Here is a 15,631-nt window from a genome sequence, read left to right as displayed (position 1 = left end):
TTCCTCTTTCTGTCTTTCCTTCCTTGTCTTGTCATGCCTAAAAACACTTGCGTACAGGCACGTTATAAATAATATATAATTTCAGTGCTCTGAGACCCATGGGTGTGTAGTGTGATATAATAAATGCATTACTATTATTATGTTCCTAATCTGGCTTTCCAGCTAAAGCTCTCATGTTCCATCCTGCTTTGTAATGTTGGGCTTGGAGGAGGTATAAGCGGGGATCCACCAAGCTTTCCCACCCATCACCAGTAACTTGTGCTGCCTACCTAGATTCTTACAATTCCTTGCCATGGATGTCTGAGTACAGGGAGACGCTGCAACAAGATTGTCCAATTACCAAGAGCATACGATTATCCTAGTCATGTTTGCACACCAAGTACAATTAAATTACCAGGTGTGGTTCAGCAGAGGCAGTGTGCCTTGCCTTTAAATAATCCCTTTCTGATTATGGCAGCCTTCCCTGATCGGAATCATAGATCCCAGGAAATAAACACAAGAAGATATTAAGAACTGGCCAGTAAGTGGATGTGATCAAAACAGCCAGAGAAACTTCCAGCAAAGAATTGTTATTGCATCACTGGGCCACAGACAGCATTCGCGGGTAGAAACCTGGTTTTACAAAATATGTAGCATACCGAAATAGAACTTGTACCCACACTTGCAAGCCTGTCTGCGTGGCCATCACACAACTGTATTCAGCTGGAGGACTTTCTTGCTTGCAAACCAACACTGTATCCTGCATCTGCAGTCAACTGCAAATGTAGTCCCAGGCCATCTGGCTCAAATATTGGGTTTGGGGTTGTTGAAGCTTCAGCACTGGGACCTGCTTGCTCAACAAACACAAGTGGTGGAGTGATATTACTTCTTAATGAGAATGGAGACTACTGATGTAAGTCGGCCACCATGGGTCTCTAAGCGGCTATATGAAAGTCGGTGGGGAAAACAAAGCTAATGCAGTAATTCAGAGTTGTAGGTGAGAGGAGTTGGGCAGTGTGGAGGAAAGTTACTGCAAGGATTTGGCCGAGGAGAGGGGAAGTTTGGAGGGGAAAAGGAGATGAGGGAGCAAGAGCGAGAAGTTGATACAGGGAGGGGTGTGAGCAGTTTGAACAGAAGGAGAAGACAGTGACTGGAGAGAGGAGGTAAATAAGTTATAGAGGAGGGTGAAGGGGGACTATCAAAGGAGTGTGCAGGAGGAGTAGAGCTGTTTGGATGCGGAGGGAAGTAGAGTGAGAGGAGGAAGCGTTCAACAGTGTGTGAGGGGGAGCAGAATGGAAGAAATGTAGAGGAGGGTAAAAGGTTGCTAAGGTGAATGAAGTCCGGATTCCAAAAGGCAAGGTGCTTAGTGAGATGGGCGAGATGAGTGAAAACCTTTCTAGACCCAGATGTCTAGAGAGGTGTGGCTTTATGGGTGAGTCATACCAATGACACATCTGGCACCCTGTCAGAGGGTAACTTTTAACAACCCCAGTGATCCTGTTGGGCACGTTAAATCCCAGAGAGTTTGAGTGACATCTTCGTGCCAGGAATGCAGTATCTAAGGGAGCAAGGTGGAAAATAGGTTGAATAGCCATTTCACTTTCATGTGTTAATTTTCTTTCAATTATTTTGTTTCAGGATCAACTTTTGCCAAAGCTAAGCCAGAAAGTCCATGGACATCATTAACCAGGAAAGGAATTGTGCGTGTGGTATTGTTTCCGTTCTTCAGTATGTGGTGGATACATGTTACTTCATTAGGAGTCTTTATCTGGCTACTGCTGCTCTACCTTTTACAGGGTAATTATTTGTGCATTACAAACATTGTTATAACAAAAAACACATTCCATGATCTGCCTTTTCTTACAGCCAAAAGGTGTGTGTTTGTATTTGTGTAGGATACTTAGCCCTATGGCTCACTGCATTTAATGTGAGGGACCCTGTAAAACTACATTGTTGTATAAATTGTGGTTACTAAAGTCATGATACTGCAAAGTTCTTGGTTCCTACAGCAATATTATACACCTGCTGCTTTATTACTAAACTTGAGTTTTCCATGAAAAAGGGCATTGTTGTGTGCTCTAACTATGAGGCATGCGCTTCTCTCTAGCAATGGATATCCTACAACCAGGAGGAGTACAATGAATCCAACAGCTCATCCTTTCATGTCTTTGTCGGGTAGATATCTTTGTGTCCTTATCAAAACAACGCCAATCCATGTAAAATCTGTGTTCCTTCTTTCTTGCTGACAATTATGATTCTGATCAACCATGAACTTTCAGCAAAATGAATCCCTCCGATTTTTAACATTGCTTAAATGTTTTAGCCAATATACGGCTTTGCAGATTCATAGATCAGTGTTGAGTTGACAGGGTGTGTACCATGGGTAAGATAATGTTCATATGCTCTGTTTAACAAGTAGGATAGACATGTTGAACTCAAAGGCCTCAAGGTCCTCTGCTTACCCACAATAAAATCCAATGAGAACCGCACACCCCTTAAAGTGGAATTTTAGACCGTTATTCCAGCAAGTCAGAAAGGGGATATGGCATGCCTTCTTCCATGACTTAGATTGCACTGCAAACACCCTGCACCGGTTTCCCTCATCTAGGATGGTGCTTGGACGCTCCTTCTCTGTCTTGGATATGCATACGTGCACACTTCTGCCGCCAACAGTCTGTCATCGTACCATACGCTTAAAGGTGAAACTGTATTAGGTTGACATTAATTTCTAGTCAAGATGCCTCAAGCCTGCTTAGCTGGAACGGATTAGCTGCAAGCAGTGGTTATTTACACAGAATCAATATGTACTTTCATTTCAAAGCAAATATTGGTTTGGACATGCATGTGGACCTGAATGGACCAAAACATTCCATTTAAACAGATCTGGTTTTAGCCATACACCAGTTTCCATAGCTCGTTTTCTTTGCTTGTTAACTATTCACCACTGAACGCTGGAAACCTAACTGCCAATAGTTTGTGTCCTGCTCAGCCTAAATGAATCCATTCACTTGGTTCTACAAATGCTGAGTCTCCAACATCACTCTGAAAGCCGAATCTACTCCTGGTATTTGGTGTCTCTGCTCCTAGATTTCTCTCCTCTTGCACTCGGGCATCTCTTAACTTATCAACTTCACTGCCGGTGACCACCTCTTTTCGCCTGCTCTGCTAACCCCCTTAATCCTCCTCATAGCTTTCTATAGCCCCTCACCCTATTTCCTTATCCACGGTCTTGCCTGCTCATTTCTTGCTCATTACCTCCAGGAACATCAAAGATTTAAAGTGTTCAAGCTTTATCTGGTTACAATGTCTGTGCTTCATTGAGGACCTATACTATTGTATAGTATTGGTAACAGATTTTCAAACCTCCTTGAACTACAAGTTTTTTTTACACAAAGTGTCTCTGATGCAGTCAGAACATACTGACACACTGTTTTTTTGCCATGATCCTGAAATAACTCTGAAATGGAATGGCAGATAACATACAAACTGTATGTCTTTTCTGGAATCAAGTTGCACATTAAAATATGACCCCAAATTTGGTTGATTTACATTGTACCTTTTTGATTAATTCCTTCTTCTTTAACTCCATGTACTAGCTGTGTCGGCACCCATTGTGAGCACACAGGTCTCTGGAAGATCTTTTCGTAGTCTGTTTTATATATTTCGTATTATCCAGGGTGCCTTGGATATTTTCCTGGAGTGCTCCCATACATAATGATATTAAACACAATAACTTTTATATTTTCATGTAAATGGTGGTGCCCACCTCCTTCACTTTTTGAATGCTTCATCCACACTCCGGATTGTGTTGCCATTTATTATGTTCATTATGTGGCCTTTAAAAGGGGTATCGGATTGTAACTGCTAAGCCTTATTTTTACAATTTTTATTAAATGTGATGTAGTTTATATATAATTTGAAGACCTACAATTTCATAAGACCGTAATAATACTATATACGAGATAATATACAATACAATAGATTTTTCAAATTTCATAGTTCCCTATAAAAAACATGCATCATAATATAATATCCTAAAATTCAGGACATAAAATGTAATTCTCATAAAATAAGAATTAATTTCACGTTTCATTTCACGTTTCACATTCTCCAATTAGGCGTTTGCACTGTATAGGTTTTGGAAAGAGATAACCAATCTGTGGTTCCTTTTTATTGGTATTTTAGCCGTACCTCCAGAAGGGCACACTCTGTATATTTTCAAGATTAGGGTCATAGCTTCCTAAATTGCACATATAAACTGATACATGCTCTTTACATTCAGTCAGTATGTGTCTCTCTGTTTCAGTCACATTTTGTATCTTACAGATACGGCAAGATCTCTTGTCTTTAGGTAATTTTAATACAGATCCTAGTACAGACAAAACGGGGAGAAGAGTAATGTGGGTCAGCAGAAGAAATCTGCGCATGCCCAGAGAAGGGCAGAGGAGCAGGTATTTTTGCGTGGCCTTAAAGTCAAATAATCTGTCTATTGGCATAGGTGCAAAGCTCTTCTCTGTAAAGTGTTCAAAATGTTTTAGCCGATTCGATCTCTCGGTTTCTTTAAAAAAGATTTTCAATGTGCAAAAGTCCCTCTTCCAATTTGGACGCCAACCAATTGTATCAAAGAAATCTGTCACTGTAGTAAAATATACTTTGCCACTATTTATCTTAATGGTGTCACCAAGCAAATAAAGCAGAGGGTATTATGGATTAGACATAGACTTAATAAGTAAAATACCTTCCTTTATCATCAAATGGCTTTTCAATGAAATAAGGACGAGTTCTAACCTCAATATGGCCATTGTGACACAGGCAGGCAGTCCCAGGCTTTTCCTCCATAGATACCCTGGAGAACACTTAACTAATTAATGTCATGCAAAGTTAGCGCTTCAAGACCATACATAATTGATGGGCTGATACAACGTCTATATAGGCGTAGAATTCCACCTAAACTAAAGCCCGCTGTCTGCGTGCTAAACTTTGATTTAGCCTGGGTTAACATTACTGCATTCCTGTTCTTACCTATTATACATTCAGCTTGTATGAATTCGGAGTACATGTCAATGCCCAAAACTTATAATTATCAGTATAATCAAGAGGGCCTTCTGGTGAGAAAGAAAATGGTTCTGTTGAGTCTCATATTCCCAAAGTACATAATCCTAGTTTTATTTTCATTTATTTTTAGACTATTTCTGCTGAATAGTGCCACAATTCAGCTATATACACCCACTAAGTCCAGAGTAAGCATGGCTAAATATTACTAAATCTTCCGCGTAGAGTAGGCCGGGAATGTGCATGATCAATTCTAGGCGAACAACTCAAGAACTGCTTTAAGCACTGTGAAAGATCTGCAATGTGCAGGTTGAACAGCAGGGGGAGGGCAAAACACATGCCTGCTTTACCCAGATATTTGTTTTATAGGGGCTGTCACAGACCACCCGATGTCCAACCGTACCTGCACACTGCTATTCACATGGAATAATTTAGTGAAATATATTCTTGGGACAACTCTAGGCAGCAGGTTTCAACCAAAATTTACCTTTTAATGACAGTCGAATGCTGTTTTAAAATCAACAAAAAAAATATAACCCAGGAGCATCTTGAGTCTTAGATCGGCAATTAATGGGTCAACCAGCCTCAAACTGTGGGATGTAAAGGAACCCAGATCTGAATCCTGTTTTGGAAATATCCAATTTTCCAGCTCTAGTAGACCCTTGTGTTAATTTGTCAGATAAAAAAAATGCTAATAATTTTCCTGTGCAGTGTAACATAGATAGCAACAGTCTATAGTTGGATACCTAGGTACATAAACCCTTCTTGAAAATGGGTACCAATATAGCCTTTCTCCAACCGTTTTTGCCCTGAACACGGAAATAACTCTGAAATGCATTGCCAGATAACATATGAACTGTGTGAGCGTGACCTCATGGAACACCAGAGGAAATTCACACTTATTGACCAACCAGTTAGCTACAGAACAACTCAAAGTAGCTGTATACTGCTCCAGAAAATCTGGTTGACATCGGCTTTGATAATGGATGGTTATACTGTGTTCCACCAAAGTGCAAGATCAAGTGAGGGGGGCCGCAATGGGGTATGGTCTGATAGTGGCAATAAAATCAGTACAGGGTTTGGTGGCTAAAGAAGTGCTTAACCTCCCTTTTGGTGCAATGCCAGTTGAAATGAGGGGCAGGGAGAAAAGAAAGCCAGCCCTAATGATTAATGTATATTGGCACAGGGGAATTGCTCTGCTGCAGACATTCTTGAAGTTGTTGACGGATTATTATGGCCTGGTAAAATATGAACCCAGGAGGAAACCTCATTTTAGCTGGGGACCTTAACGCCAAGTGGTTGAGTTTGAGGGGGACGTGACCCCGGATATGACCAACAGAGCCTAGACAAGCCAAGCGGGTAGGGAATAGATGGTCGCTTTGGCCTCCCTGGGTCTAAGTAAATTGAATGGTAATGTAAGTGGGGGGAGGGGACTTTGCAACGCAGTCTACATGGTATGAGTAACAGCGAGTCAACCCTGGACTATGTTTTCATAGGCGCTCAGCTATACTTTTGTGTGAGGGTTTGGACATTCACTCCAAACATTTTTCTGATCATTCTATACTATGGGTGGTGTGGAAATGTAATGACAAATGTGGCTGGAACTAGAATACAATGGTCACCTTAAATGATGAATAAGCCAAATCACGTGACAGACTTGATCAAAAAAACTATGTCTGATTGGAAATTGAATGTGTTTAATGTTGCAAACTTCGACTGAAACATTGCTGACCTGCTGTCCAAAGCCCAAGGGGGCAAAGGAAGGGGGTAGGGGAATTAGAATGAAAAAGACACATTAACACCAATATAATGAATGTGTGGCCTTTACAAAGGTGGAAATGCGACGTAGGATTAGGGCAATTACCCCCACTAACAATACCCCTGCATGGAAAGAGAAGAGTATTAAAACTGTGAAACAGGCTTACAGTAGATACTGTAAGGGAATTCAGGCAAAGTTGTTACAGAAGGATGCTGAATTAATGCTGAACAGCTTGAATGGGAAAGTATCCAGAGACTTTTGGGCAATAGTTAACGTACAAGGCGGTGCCCCAAGGTTAGCACAATTGAACGCTGTCCGTGAGGCCGCCTGGCGATAGTATTTTAGAAATCTATATGCACTGCAAAGGGGCCTATGATTACGGTGATGAGGGGGAGAATTTGGGTAAAAAAGATGATTTTGTTATCAATATTGAATGTAGTCAGATGGACAAATTGATAATTAAGTGCAAATCATCAAGAGCTCCGGGACCCAACGGTCTGACAAACGCAATCTTAAAATCAAACCCACAACAATGGGCAGTGTTAACTTTTCTTTTCAACGATGTTATAGAGACTGGGTGTGTACCTGACTACTGGAACACGGGTCTAGTGGTGCCCATATTTAAAAAAGGTGCCTGAGCAAAGTCCGAAGATTTGCATTACTGGCCGTAGACAGTACGTTTTTCACAGCACTTAAATGGGCCAAGTCAGTCGGAAGGCTATTTAAGTTACAAACAGGCTTTATAAATGGTTGTTCCACCAGCCTGAACAATCTGGTGGTGCGGGCAATCAAGGAGGAGGCATGGATGGGAAGGAAGGCTGTACGTTTGTGAGCTCTGTAGAAAATTTGCCGAATGGGGCTTACCAGAGCCTACTCAAACTCTTAATGAAATTACATGAGAATTTTGGAATAAAGGTACAGTTCAATCGGGACAGGCACCTTTCGAGAAATGTAGAAACTGCATCTGCACTTAGACAAGGGTGTGTTTTGGCCCCCCGTATATACAATCTGTAGGTGTCGGATGCGGGCGATTTTTATGGCGATTTTTATGGCAGGTAAAGGGTTGGCTCTTCTAAGACTTGGTGGATTAAAGATCCCACATGCTAATATTCGCTGACGATTTTATATTTTTTAACAATACCATGATTGGCCTTCAGCGTCTCCTCCTTTGAGCAATATGCCCAAGAGAACGGCCTGGTGATAAATCTAGAAAAAACTAATATCCTACAATTTTCAAACCAGAAAAGAGCATGCACCTTTAAATGGCTAGTAGGAAAAATCCCAATCTCAAGGGCCAAGAGTGTTACTTATTTAGGGTATTCGATACCAGCAAATAAAGGTGACAGTACTTTGGCCATTGTAATAAAACAAAAGGCAAATGCATTATTAAACCAAATGTTAAGAGTAGACGGAAAGTTTGGGTGATTTTCATTAAAGCCTGCTATTACCTTCTATGAAGCAAAGATCGCGCCTAACCGAACTTATGGTCTGGAACTATGGGTTACAGAATATTTTGGGCAATTGGATAAGATCGAAGCATTCTTATGGAGATTATTGTTAAAGATACTGAACTGTGTCCCACTGACTGATATCCGATACAAGTTGGGCCTCTTGTCACTAAAAGTAAGAGTGCAATGGAAAATACTGATGTTACGCTTTAGATTGATCACAGCATTCAAGGGAACCCTGTATGGGAACCTAAATGTATATAGGGAATGGTTGATTCTGTCCAATAATAATGCTAGCCTTCCGCCCAAACTGACTTTGGTAATGACCTACCGGAAGACCTAGGTTTAGATTTGGACATTTTGAAAATGTATCCCTTAAAGGTAAAAAAAAGCCCTGTATGTTGCTGACTGGATAGCCGCATTAGAACGGTATCATATCTACACCTCACTTACACACTTGGCACATGAACATAAATTAAGAGGGATAGTGGCACCCTATTTACTGCAAGTCCTGAATCGAGCTTACAGACATTTGGTGATGCGTTTTAGATGAAACCTTTTGTCTACAAGGGAAGTATGTCTCGAAGGAAACAGCTGGCAGATGACGAAACCAGTTGCAGGTTCTGTAAAGGGGTGGAAGGAAGTGAAAATATCAAGCATCTGATCCTGGAATGCCAGGTGCTGTCTATAATAAGAACTAGGTGTTTTGGAAAGTTGCAAAAAATTGAATTGGTAAAAGAGGATGACTTTAGGAAAATGTTTATACCCACAATCAACCCCAATTTGGGGTTGTAGTGGCAGGCTTCATTAAAGCATCGAAGTTGGATGAGAGTCGGATAAGAACGGTAGTTGCAGGAACATAGAGTATGGGTCTCTCTTCCCTTGTTGTATGGTTGATGCTTGTGAACTTTCGAAATATGTATAAGAGAATGTTGTTTTATGGGAAAAAAATGTCTATTTAGAAGAGGATGTATATTAAGTAAGTGATGGTATTAAGGTTTGATTAGGTTTGTGTTTTACACCTTAATGGTTGGTACAATGAGAATAATTGTAACTTAAGACTTTGAAAGGTTCATTGTTTTTCCTTGAACCATATACAAATGATAATAAACAAAAAAGAATATGAACTGTCTCCGTTATTGCGAGCACATGGGTCTCTGGAAAATCTTTTTGCAGTCTTTAATATATTTCGTGTTATCCAGGGTGCCTTGGATGTTTTCCTGGAGTCCTCCCATATATAATGATAGTGTTACAGTAACTTATATTTTCAATGAAATGGGTGGTGTCCACCTTCACTTTTGAATGCTTTATCCACACCCACAGCCCGGATTATGTGTTGACATTTATTATTATGTGGCCTTTAGAAGAGTTCTCGAATTGTAACTGCTGAACCTTTATAAACGCACTCCAATCTAGTTATATGATCTGAATGTGAAATGCTCCAACCCCACCTCCCCTGTGCGTAGAGAACAGCTTTGAATCTATGAAAATGGAGATCAGTGAATAAGAACGTTTGGGAATAGCTGGAACCAAACTATGATTTCTAGTCTGGTATTAATAATGAGGTCAAGTAATGCACTAAATAGACCCTGGTTTGCTTTAGCCATGAGGCGGCTTAAGCAGGAGTTGTGATAATCCATTGAATGCTTGTGTCCTGCTCCATCTTTCCAACTCGTGTGCTTTTTAAACAGCCATTCCACACTGGTCAGCATGGCTCCATCAGAACCTCAGCAGATGCCCTGGGTAGAAACCTGGCCCTGATCCTTGATGTCCAAGCCCTCCTCTCCACTGGCACCTTTTGCATCACAGGCTGAATGACCAGTGTACAGCACCCACATATATCATCCAGAAAGAGGCTGATGGAAGGAGAAAGTAGCAGATATGTGATTCCAATGATGGGCTTGATTCCAGAGATCTGAGCATTTAATATTTGGGAAGCTTTAAACAATAAATGTGGTTAAGGCATACATTAAAGTGGACCTTCAAAGTTGCAAAGCGTGGATCAGCACTACACCGCGATTAATTTTGGTTTCCAGATTTTTGTTTTCAAAACGTCTAATATTTTGTGTTCTCAGTTGCAGCATTTGCTCTGTGTTGGATGGCCCCAATCGCTATTTCGAGTGAGATCATAGGACCAACGTGTTTGATGCTGCTTCTCGGAACTGTCCACTGTCAAATAGTTTCCACTCAGGTGCACAAGACACCAGGAGTCTACGGAGGCAAGAGGAGGAGGTATGGTTCATCAATCTCGTATACCAATTTAGGAGAAATTATTATACAATGTATTGCACTTCTAGAAGAACTCCAATACAGTAGCTATAATGAAACCGTGGAAGCGTTCTGGTGGTCTTCAAGCACACCTTTAGATGGTCCAGTGGATGCTTAATTAACTCGCTAAAAGTATATTGCCACTGGAAGTATATTTTACTCTAAAAATAAGCACTTTTGAAACTGAGAATTGAGCATGAGCACAAGTAAAATGAGCCCATGTTGCCTGAATTTGACCTTGATATTTTATTTGTATCGCGCTCATACACCAGTGTTTCAGAGCGCGACGAGGCAGGAAAGGGGAACAAGGGAGAACAAAAACGACCTTACTAGGCCCAGTGACATTGAGTAGGGGGGGCGGGGAGTGCAGAGGGGGGAGGCGGAAGAAGTGGAAAGCGCTGAGCAAAGGAATAAAAAAAATGGTAGTGCAGCCATCAAGAGGCAAGTGCTAGGTATAAGGCACAGCCAGGGGTGTCTGATAAGTGCAGAAAATGGGGGGAGGAGGGCTGTAGCGTTACAGATACAGACCCAAGTGCAAGGGTTGCCAGGGGGCAGTGCGGGTGCGTTGCAGGGTGAGCAAGTACCTGGGCCCGAAATCGGAGCGTAACCAGGTGCAAGGTGCTGAAGCAGAACAGATTAGCAGGGGACAGGAGGAGCGAAGGCAGAAGCAAAGAGGAAGGCCTTGAGGTGCTTCCGGAACCGGAGATGGTTCTCCTGAAGTTTGAGTGGCACGGAGGCTGTTGCAGAGGAAGGCGCCAGCCGAAGACAGAGATCTACCCCCAGCTTATTGCTTTGAGAAACGACTGACCCTGAGGGAGGTGGAGGAGCAAAGAGCTGAAGAGGGAAGGTGTTTATGGAGGGAGAGTTGAAGGTATTTTGGACCCAGGGCCCAGAAAGCCGTATGGACCATGCAAAGGGTCCTGAATTTAATCCTTGCAGCCACTGGGGGCCAATGAAGAGATTTCAGGGCTGGTGAGATACGATCCCAGGGCTTGAGGCCCAGGACAACTCTCGCAGTCCTGTTCTAAATGAGTTGCAAAGGGCAGAGAGTAAAAGCAGGTACATTTAGAAAGAGGCTCTTAGTGATCCAACCTAGAGAGAACCATGGCTCGAGAGACAGTGAACTTCTGGGGAAGGAGAGGAAAGGCAGAATACCTCTGAGGAGGTGCAGTTGGAAGTTTGACATTTTAGAGACATCAGAGATGTGGGCAGAAAAGGAAAGCATGGAGTCGAATATGACCCCAAGGTTCTTGGCCTTGCAGGTGGGGGTACGAGGGCGGCTATTGGAGGCCGGTCAGAGAGTGACAGGAGGAGAGTGAAGGTGTGCTAATGAGGAGGATCTCTGTCTTGCTGGCATTCAGGCAGAGATCGTTGGCGGCACACCACTCCTGAATAGCAGACAGGCAATTGGAGATGAGAGAAGGAGAAGAGGTTACCGACGGAAGCCTGAAAATGAGTTGTCATCCGCATATCACTGAAAATTGGAGCAGAAAACCGCAATGCGATGGGCGAGAGTTGCCAGGTATTAGTTGAAAAGCTAGGGTGAGAGGTTAGACCCCTGGGGAACACCACAGGTAGAGAGGGAGATGGAGGAAAGGAAGGACCCAAGTTAGACCTGGGAGGGTTGATCAGAGAGGAAAGAAGTCGGCCAGGCCAGAGCCTGATCAGCATGGTATGGTTGACCGGCTCGAAGAGAGATAGAGTAGGATGAGGACAGAGGGGATGTTAGTCAAGGCTGGAGAGAAGATCTTCACGTATGTTCAGGAGAGCAGTTTCCATGCTTCTGGCAGCCCTAAAGCCAGACTGATGGTTGTGGAGACAACCATCAGAACCGGAGTGAAGGTTAAGCTGCAAGTTGGCCAGGTTTTCCTGGAGTATGCCCAGGAAAGAGGTGATGGAGATCAGGCGATAGTTTGCTGGGCAAGAAGGGTCAGCTGTGGGTTTCTTGAGAATAGAGAGTGTCTCAGAGAGGAGAGGAAGGCTCCCGAGGCGAAGCAAAGGTAGCAGAAATCAGTCAGGGCAGGTGGTGTTTCTCTGGCCCTTCATGGTTTTGGAGGACCGGGAAGAACCTGCAGTGTTTAACACTGTGTGTTTTGCAACCATGCATCTTCTACAGCAATCGTTCTCAATCGATAAATTTGCCCAGAAGTAAATACTCTAGTCGGGGACCGCTGTCATCTTAGGGTGGGAGGCGTACTAGGATTTTCACCAGAACCAGTCCTGCCCCAGACACTGGGTCTCCCTACCAGTGCCTGCATGTCTGTACCACCTTTCCTTGCCCCATAGCTCTATTGCACAATGCTATCCAGTTTCTCTCTATTTAGTTTTATAGGATTACATCACCAAGGAGGCATGGCGATGAACAAGCAAGCAAACACCACAACCAGGAGAGAGGCAACTGAGTAACTACGGAACAGAGGAGCAATCCAAACATCAGAACAGCGATTCCAATGCTTTCTAGGGCCTTCCCAGTTCAAAATGGATGTCCTGGAGTTGGCCCAGTCCACCTTTCTAATGGGCGTCGGGGAATTGCAAAATATCAGGCTCATATCTTCATTAATATTTTCTGTCCAGGCATACTTAAAAATATTCTGAAATTCTGTTCAGAATGTCCTGTATACCAGAACCGCCCAGCAAGGAGTCTCTCAAGCCCATACCAATCTCTGTAGAACCCTCCACTTAAGAGTAGTTATGGAAGTGGTGGGCCCCTTTCTCATCAAAGTTGGGGAACAATACTTCTCCAGCATGGGGTATGGCGTTGATTCACATGCTCATGAATATTCCCCGTCATCATGCTGGGAATCCTCGGTAAAGAAAAAATCAGTTTTGTTTCTGATCTGTCTTTCTTAGTAGTAACCAATCACTGGTCTCTGGGTCATACTGCCCCCAGCCAATGACTGCCCTCTCCCTAAGCCCCGCCTCTGGCAGCCATCCTCAGATTTTTACTGCACGTTCAAGTGTTGGGAGTCCTCCTGCTATAGCTCTCGAGCTTTTTCTGCATTTCGCGCTTTTCAAAGAGATTTATCTGATTTTTCAGTTAAATAGAGCCTCAAGTTCCACCGCTTCTACTTCCGATCAACGGGGACCCGTTTCGGAATCTTCTACACCCCTCAAGGGTGAAGTTTTCATCGAGCTACGCTTCTTGGAGGATGCCAGAAGTTTTCTGAGGCCTACCTCGTGGACATGGCCCAGGAGAAAGGAAGCTCGACACCGGGCAAGCTGTTCAGGAACTGCCCTGGATGCAAGCTACAGAACCTGTTCAAGGAGGAAGAGCTCTCGAAGTGCCTCTACTGCCTTCATGAAGACAAATCGCACATGGAGAAGCACTGTGCGTTTTGCATGAACATGTCGGAACGGACCATGAGGGACTGTCGGACCCGTCTCGCCAACTGGTTGGAAAGCAAGAGCCCAGCAGGTGAGAAGAAGAAGAAACCCGAGCGATCTTGTAAGTCCTGTGAGGGCGCCCCGGCGACGGGGGCCCAACAGAAGGCAAAGCACCGCGAGTCAGCGGGCACCGGGAGCGCCGAACGGTCGGGCTCCTCTGCTGCCAGGCAGTGCGCACCTTCACCGACGCCATCAACCGTGAGCCATCGCTCTGGCTCGGGGAAGAGAAAGTCCGAGAACCCGGCTAAGCTTCTGGAGAGGCCCCAGTCGATCTCGAAGGAACCGGCCCAAGTGGTATGAGGCGGTGGCCCTCCCCCTAAGGTGAAGGCCTCCAGTGCGCCCAAGGTGGTGAAGGCCTTCATTCACCCGGCCAAGGCCTCTATTGAGGGTATTGCTACAGCCCTGGGGAAGCCTGTGGAGGCTCCCCCAGTGGAGGCGACCTTGGGGCCCAGAGTTTCCCTGCGTCCTCGGAGGGAAGCCCATTGAGAAGGCCCCTGTGACGACCCCGGTGGAAAAAGGGGGGGGGGCGGTGGCCTACACGGACACAACCTCCGAGGAGGAACTGGTTGAAGTCATAGAAGAGGCCCGACGAGGGGGATGACGAGAGCGAGGGTGACGACGACGAGGCTCCGGTGGAGGAGGAGCAACCGTCATGTCCGTCACAGCCTGGGCCACAAGACAACTCGGCCGCCATTTTGACAGCAATCCAGGCCAAATGCATGGAGATGAGGACCAGGTTGCCCTTGCCTCCGACGGACGACCCGACAGAGCCGAGTCTGTCGGGAAGCCCCCCTAACAAGAGAAGGATCCATCCAACCCCGCCTTCTCGGCCCTCTCGGCCTTTGTCGCCTTCCCCGACCCCGAGGGAGGACACGGGGACGGATACGGCCACGACGGGGACGGATGACGACGGTGGTGATGACGGGACTGATCTCCCGTCGCCGATTCCTCGGGCGTCTCCTCCCGACGAAATTGGCTCGTTTTACGCCTTGATCGCCAGGGCATCTGAGCTTTTTCAGCTCTGCCCTGACGAGAAGGAAGGCTTCCTTTACCAACGCTGTGAGGCCAAAAGGAAAATGGTCCATGCGTTGCCGTTGTTGGATGACATCTGGAATGAGGGACTTGCCCTCCTCAAGAACCCGTCCACGACACCTGCTAAGAGGGACCGGTACAGGAAGTAGTACCTTAGAGCGCAACCGACCCCGAATTTGGTCGTTTCAGCAGCGGCCAAGAAGAAAGCTGAGGGGCATCGGCCTCAACCTCTACTTCCCCGCCGGACGGCGAGGGAAAGAAGATGGATGCCATGGGACGACGAGTCATCTCGTCGGCGGCGACGACGATTAAGGCGGCCAACGCCCTAGCGATTGCGGCCTGCTACGACAGGGAGTTGTGGTACAAGATTGCCCACCCTGTTGGAATTCCTCCTGGACAATAAGAGGGCAGAGGCCCTGGCAATGCTGCAGGAGAGTAAGGTGGCCTCGGACATTGCCGACGCCGGTTTCCACCAATTGGGCAACAGGGTTTGCCTTCGGGGGTGGCTCAAGGCGATGGATTTCCGCCAGGATGTACAGGCCATGGTTTTGGACATGCCCTTTGACGGGAACAACCTGTTTGGGAAGACAGTGGATGAGTCCCTTGAGGCCATCAAGACCGACACGGAGACGGCTCAGGCCTTGGGAGTTCTATGACGATGACCTCCGCCCTTTCGGAACTCCGGAGGCAAGCAAGGTGCCTCCAAGGG

The 15,631-nt window shown here is 45.0% G+C and overlaps 1 protein-coding gene across 3 annotated transcripts in view; it reads left to right on the top strand.

Annotated features, from left to right (window-relative positions):
* The window catches only part of PHTF1 (putative homeodomain transcription factor 1), a 596,971-nt gene that overhangs the window by 143,631 nt on the left and 437,709 nt on the right, over nucleotides 1-15,631 (top strand). For all 3 annotated transcript variants that reach the window (XM_069633361.1, XM_069633363.1, XM_069633362.1), the window contains exons 5-6: nucleotides 1,618-1,776; nucleotides 10,314-10,470. In XM_069633361.1, coding sequence (XP_069489462.1) covers nucleotides 1,618-1,776; nucleotides 10,314-10,470 — 316 coding nt within the window. The remainder of the gene's footprint in view (nucleotides 1-1,617; nucleotides 1,777-10,313; nucleotides 10,471-15,631) is intronic.

Source organism: Ambystoma mexicanum, chromosome 13, assembly GCF_040938575.1.
Source record: "Ambystoma mexicanum isolate Mex_15411 chromosome 13, UKY_AmexF1_1, whole genome shotgun sequence".
Classification (NCBI taxonomy): domain Eukaryota; kingdom Metazoa; phylum Chordata; class Amphibia; order Caudata; family Ambystomatidae; genus Ambystoma; species Ambystoma mexicanum.
This window is presented reverse-complemented; position numbering and strand designations above follow the sequence as displayed.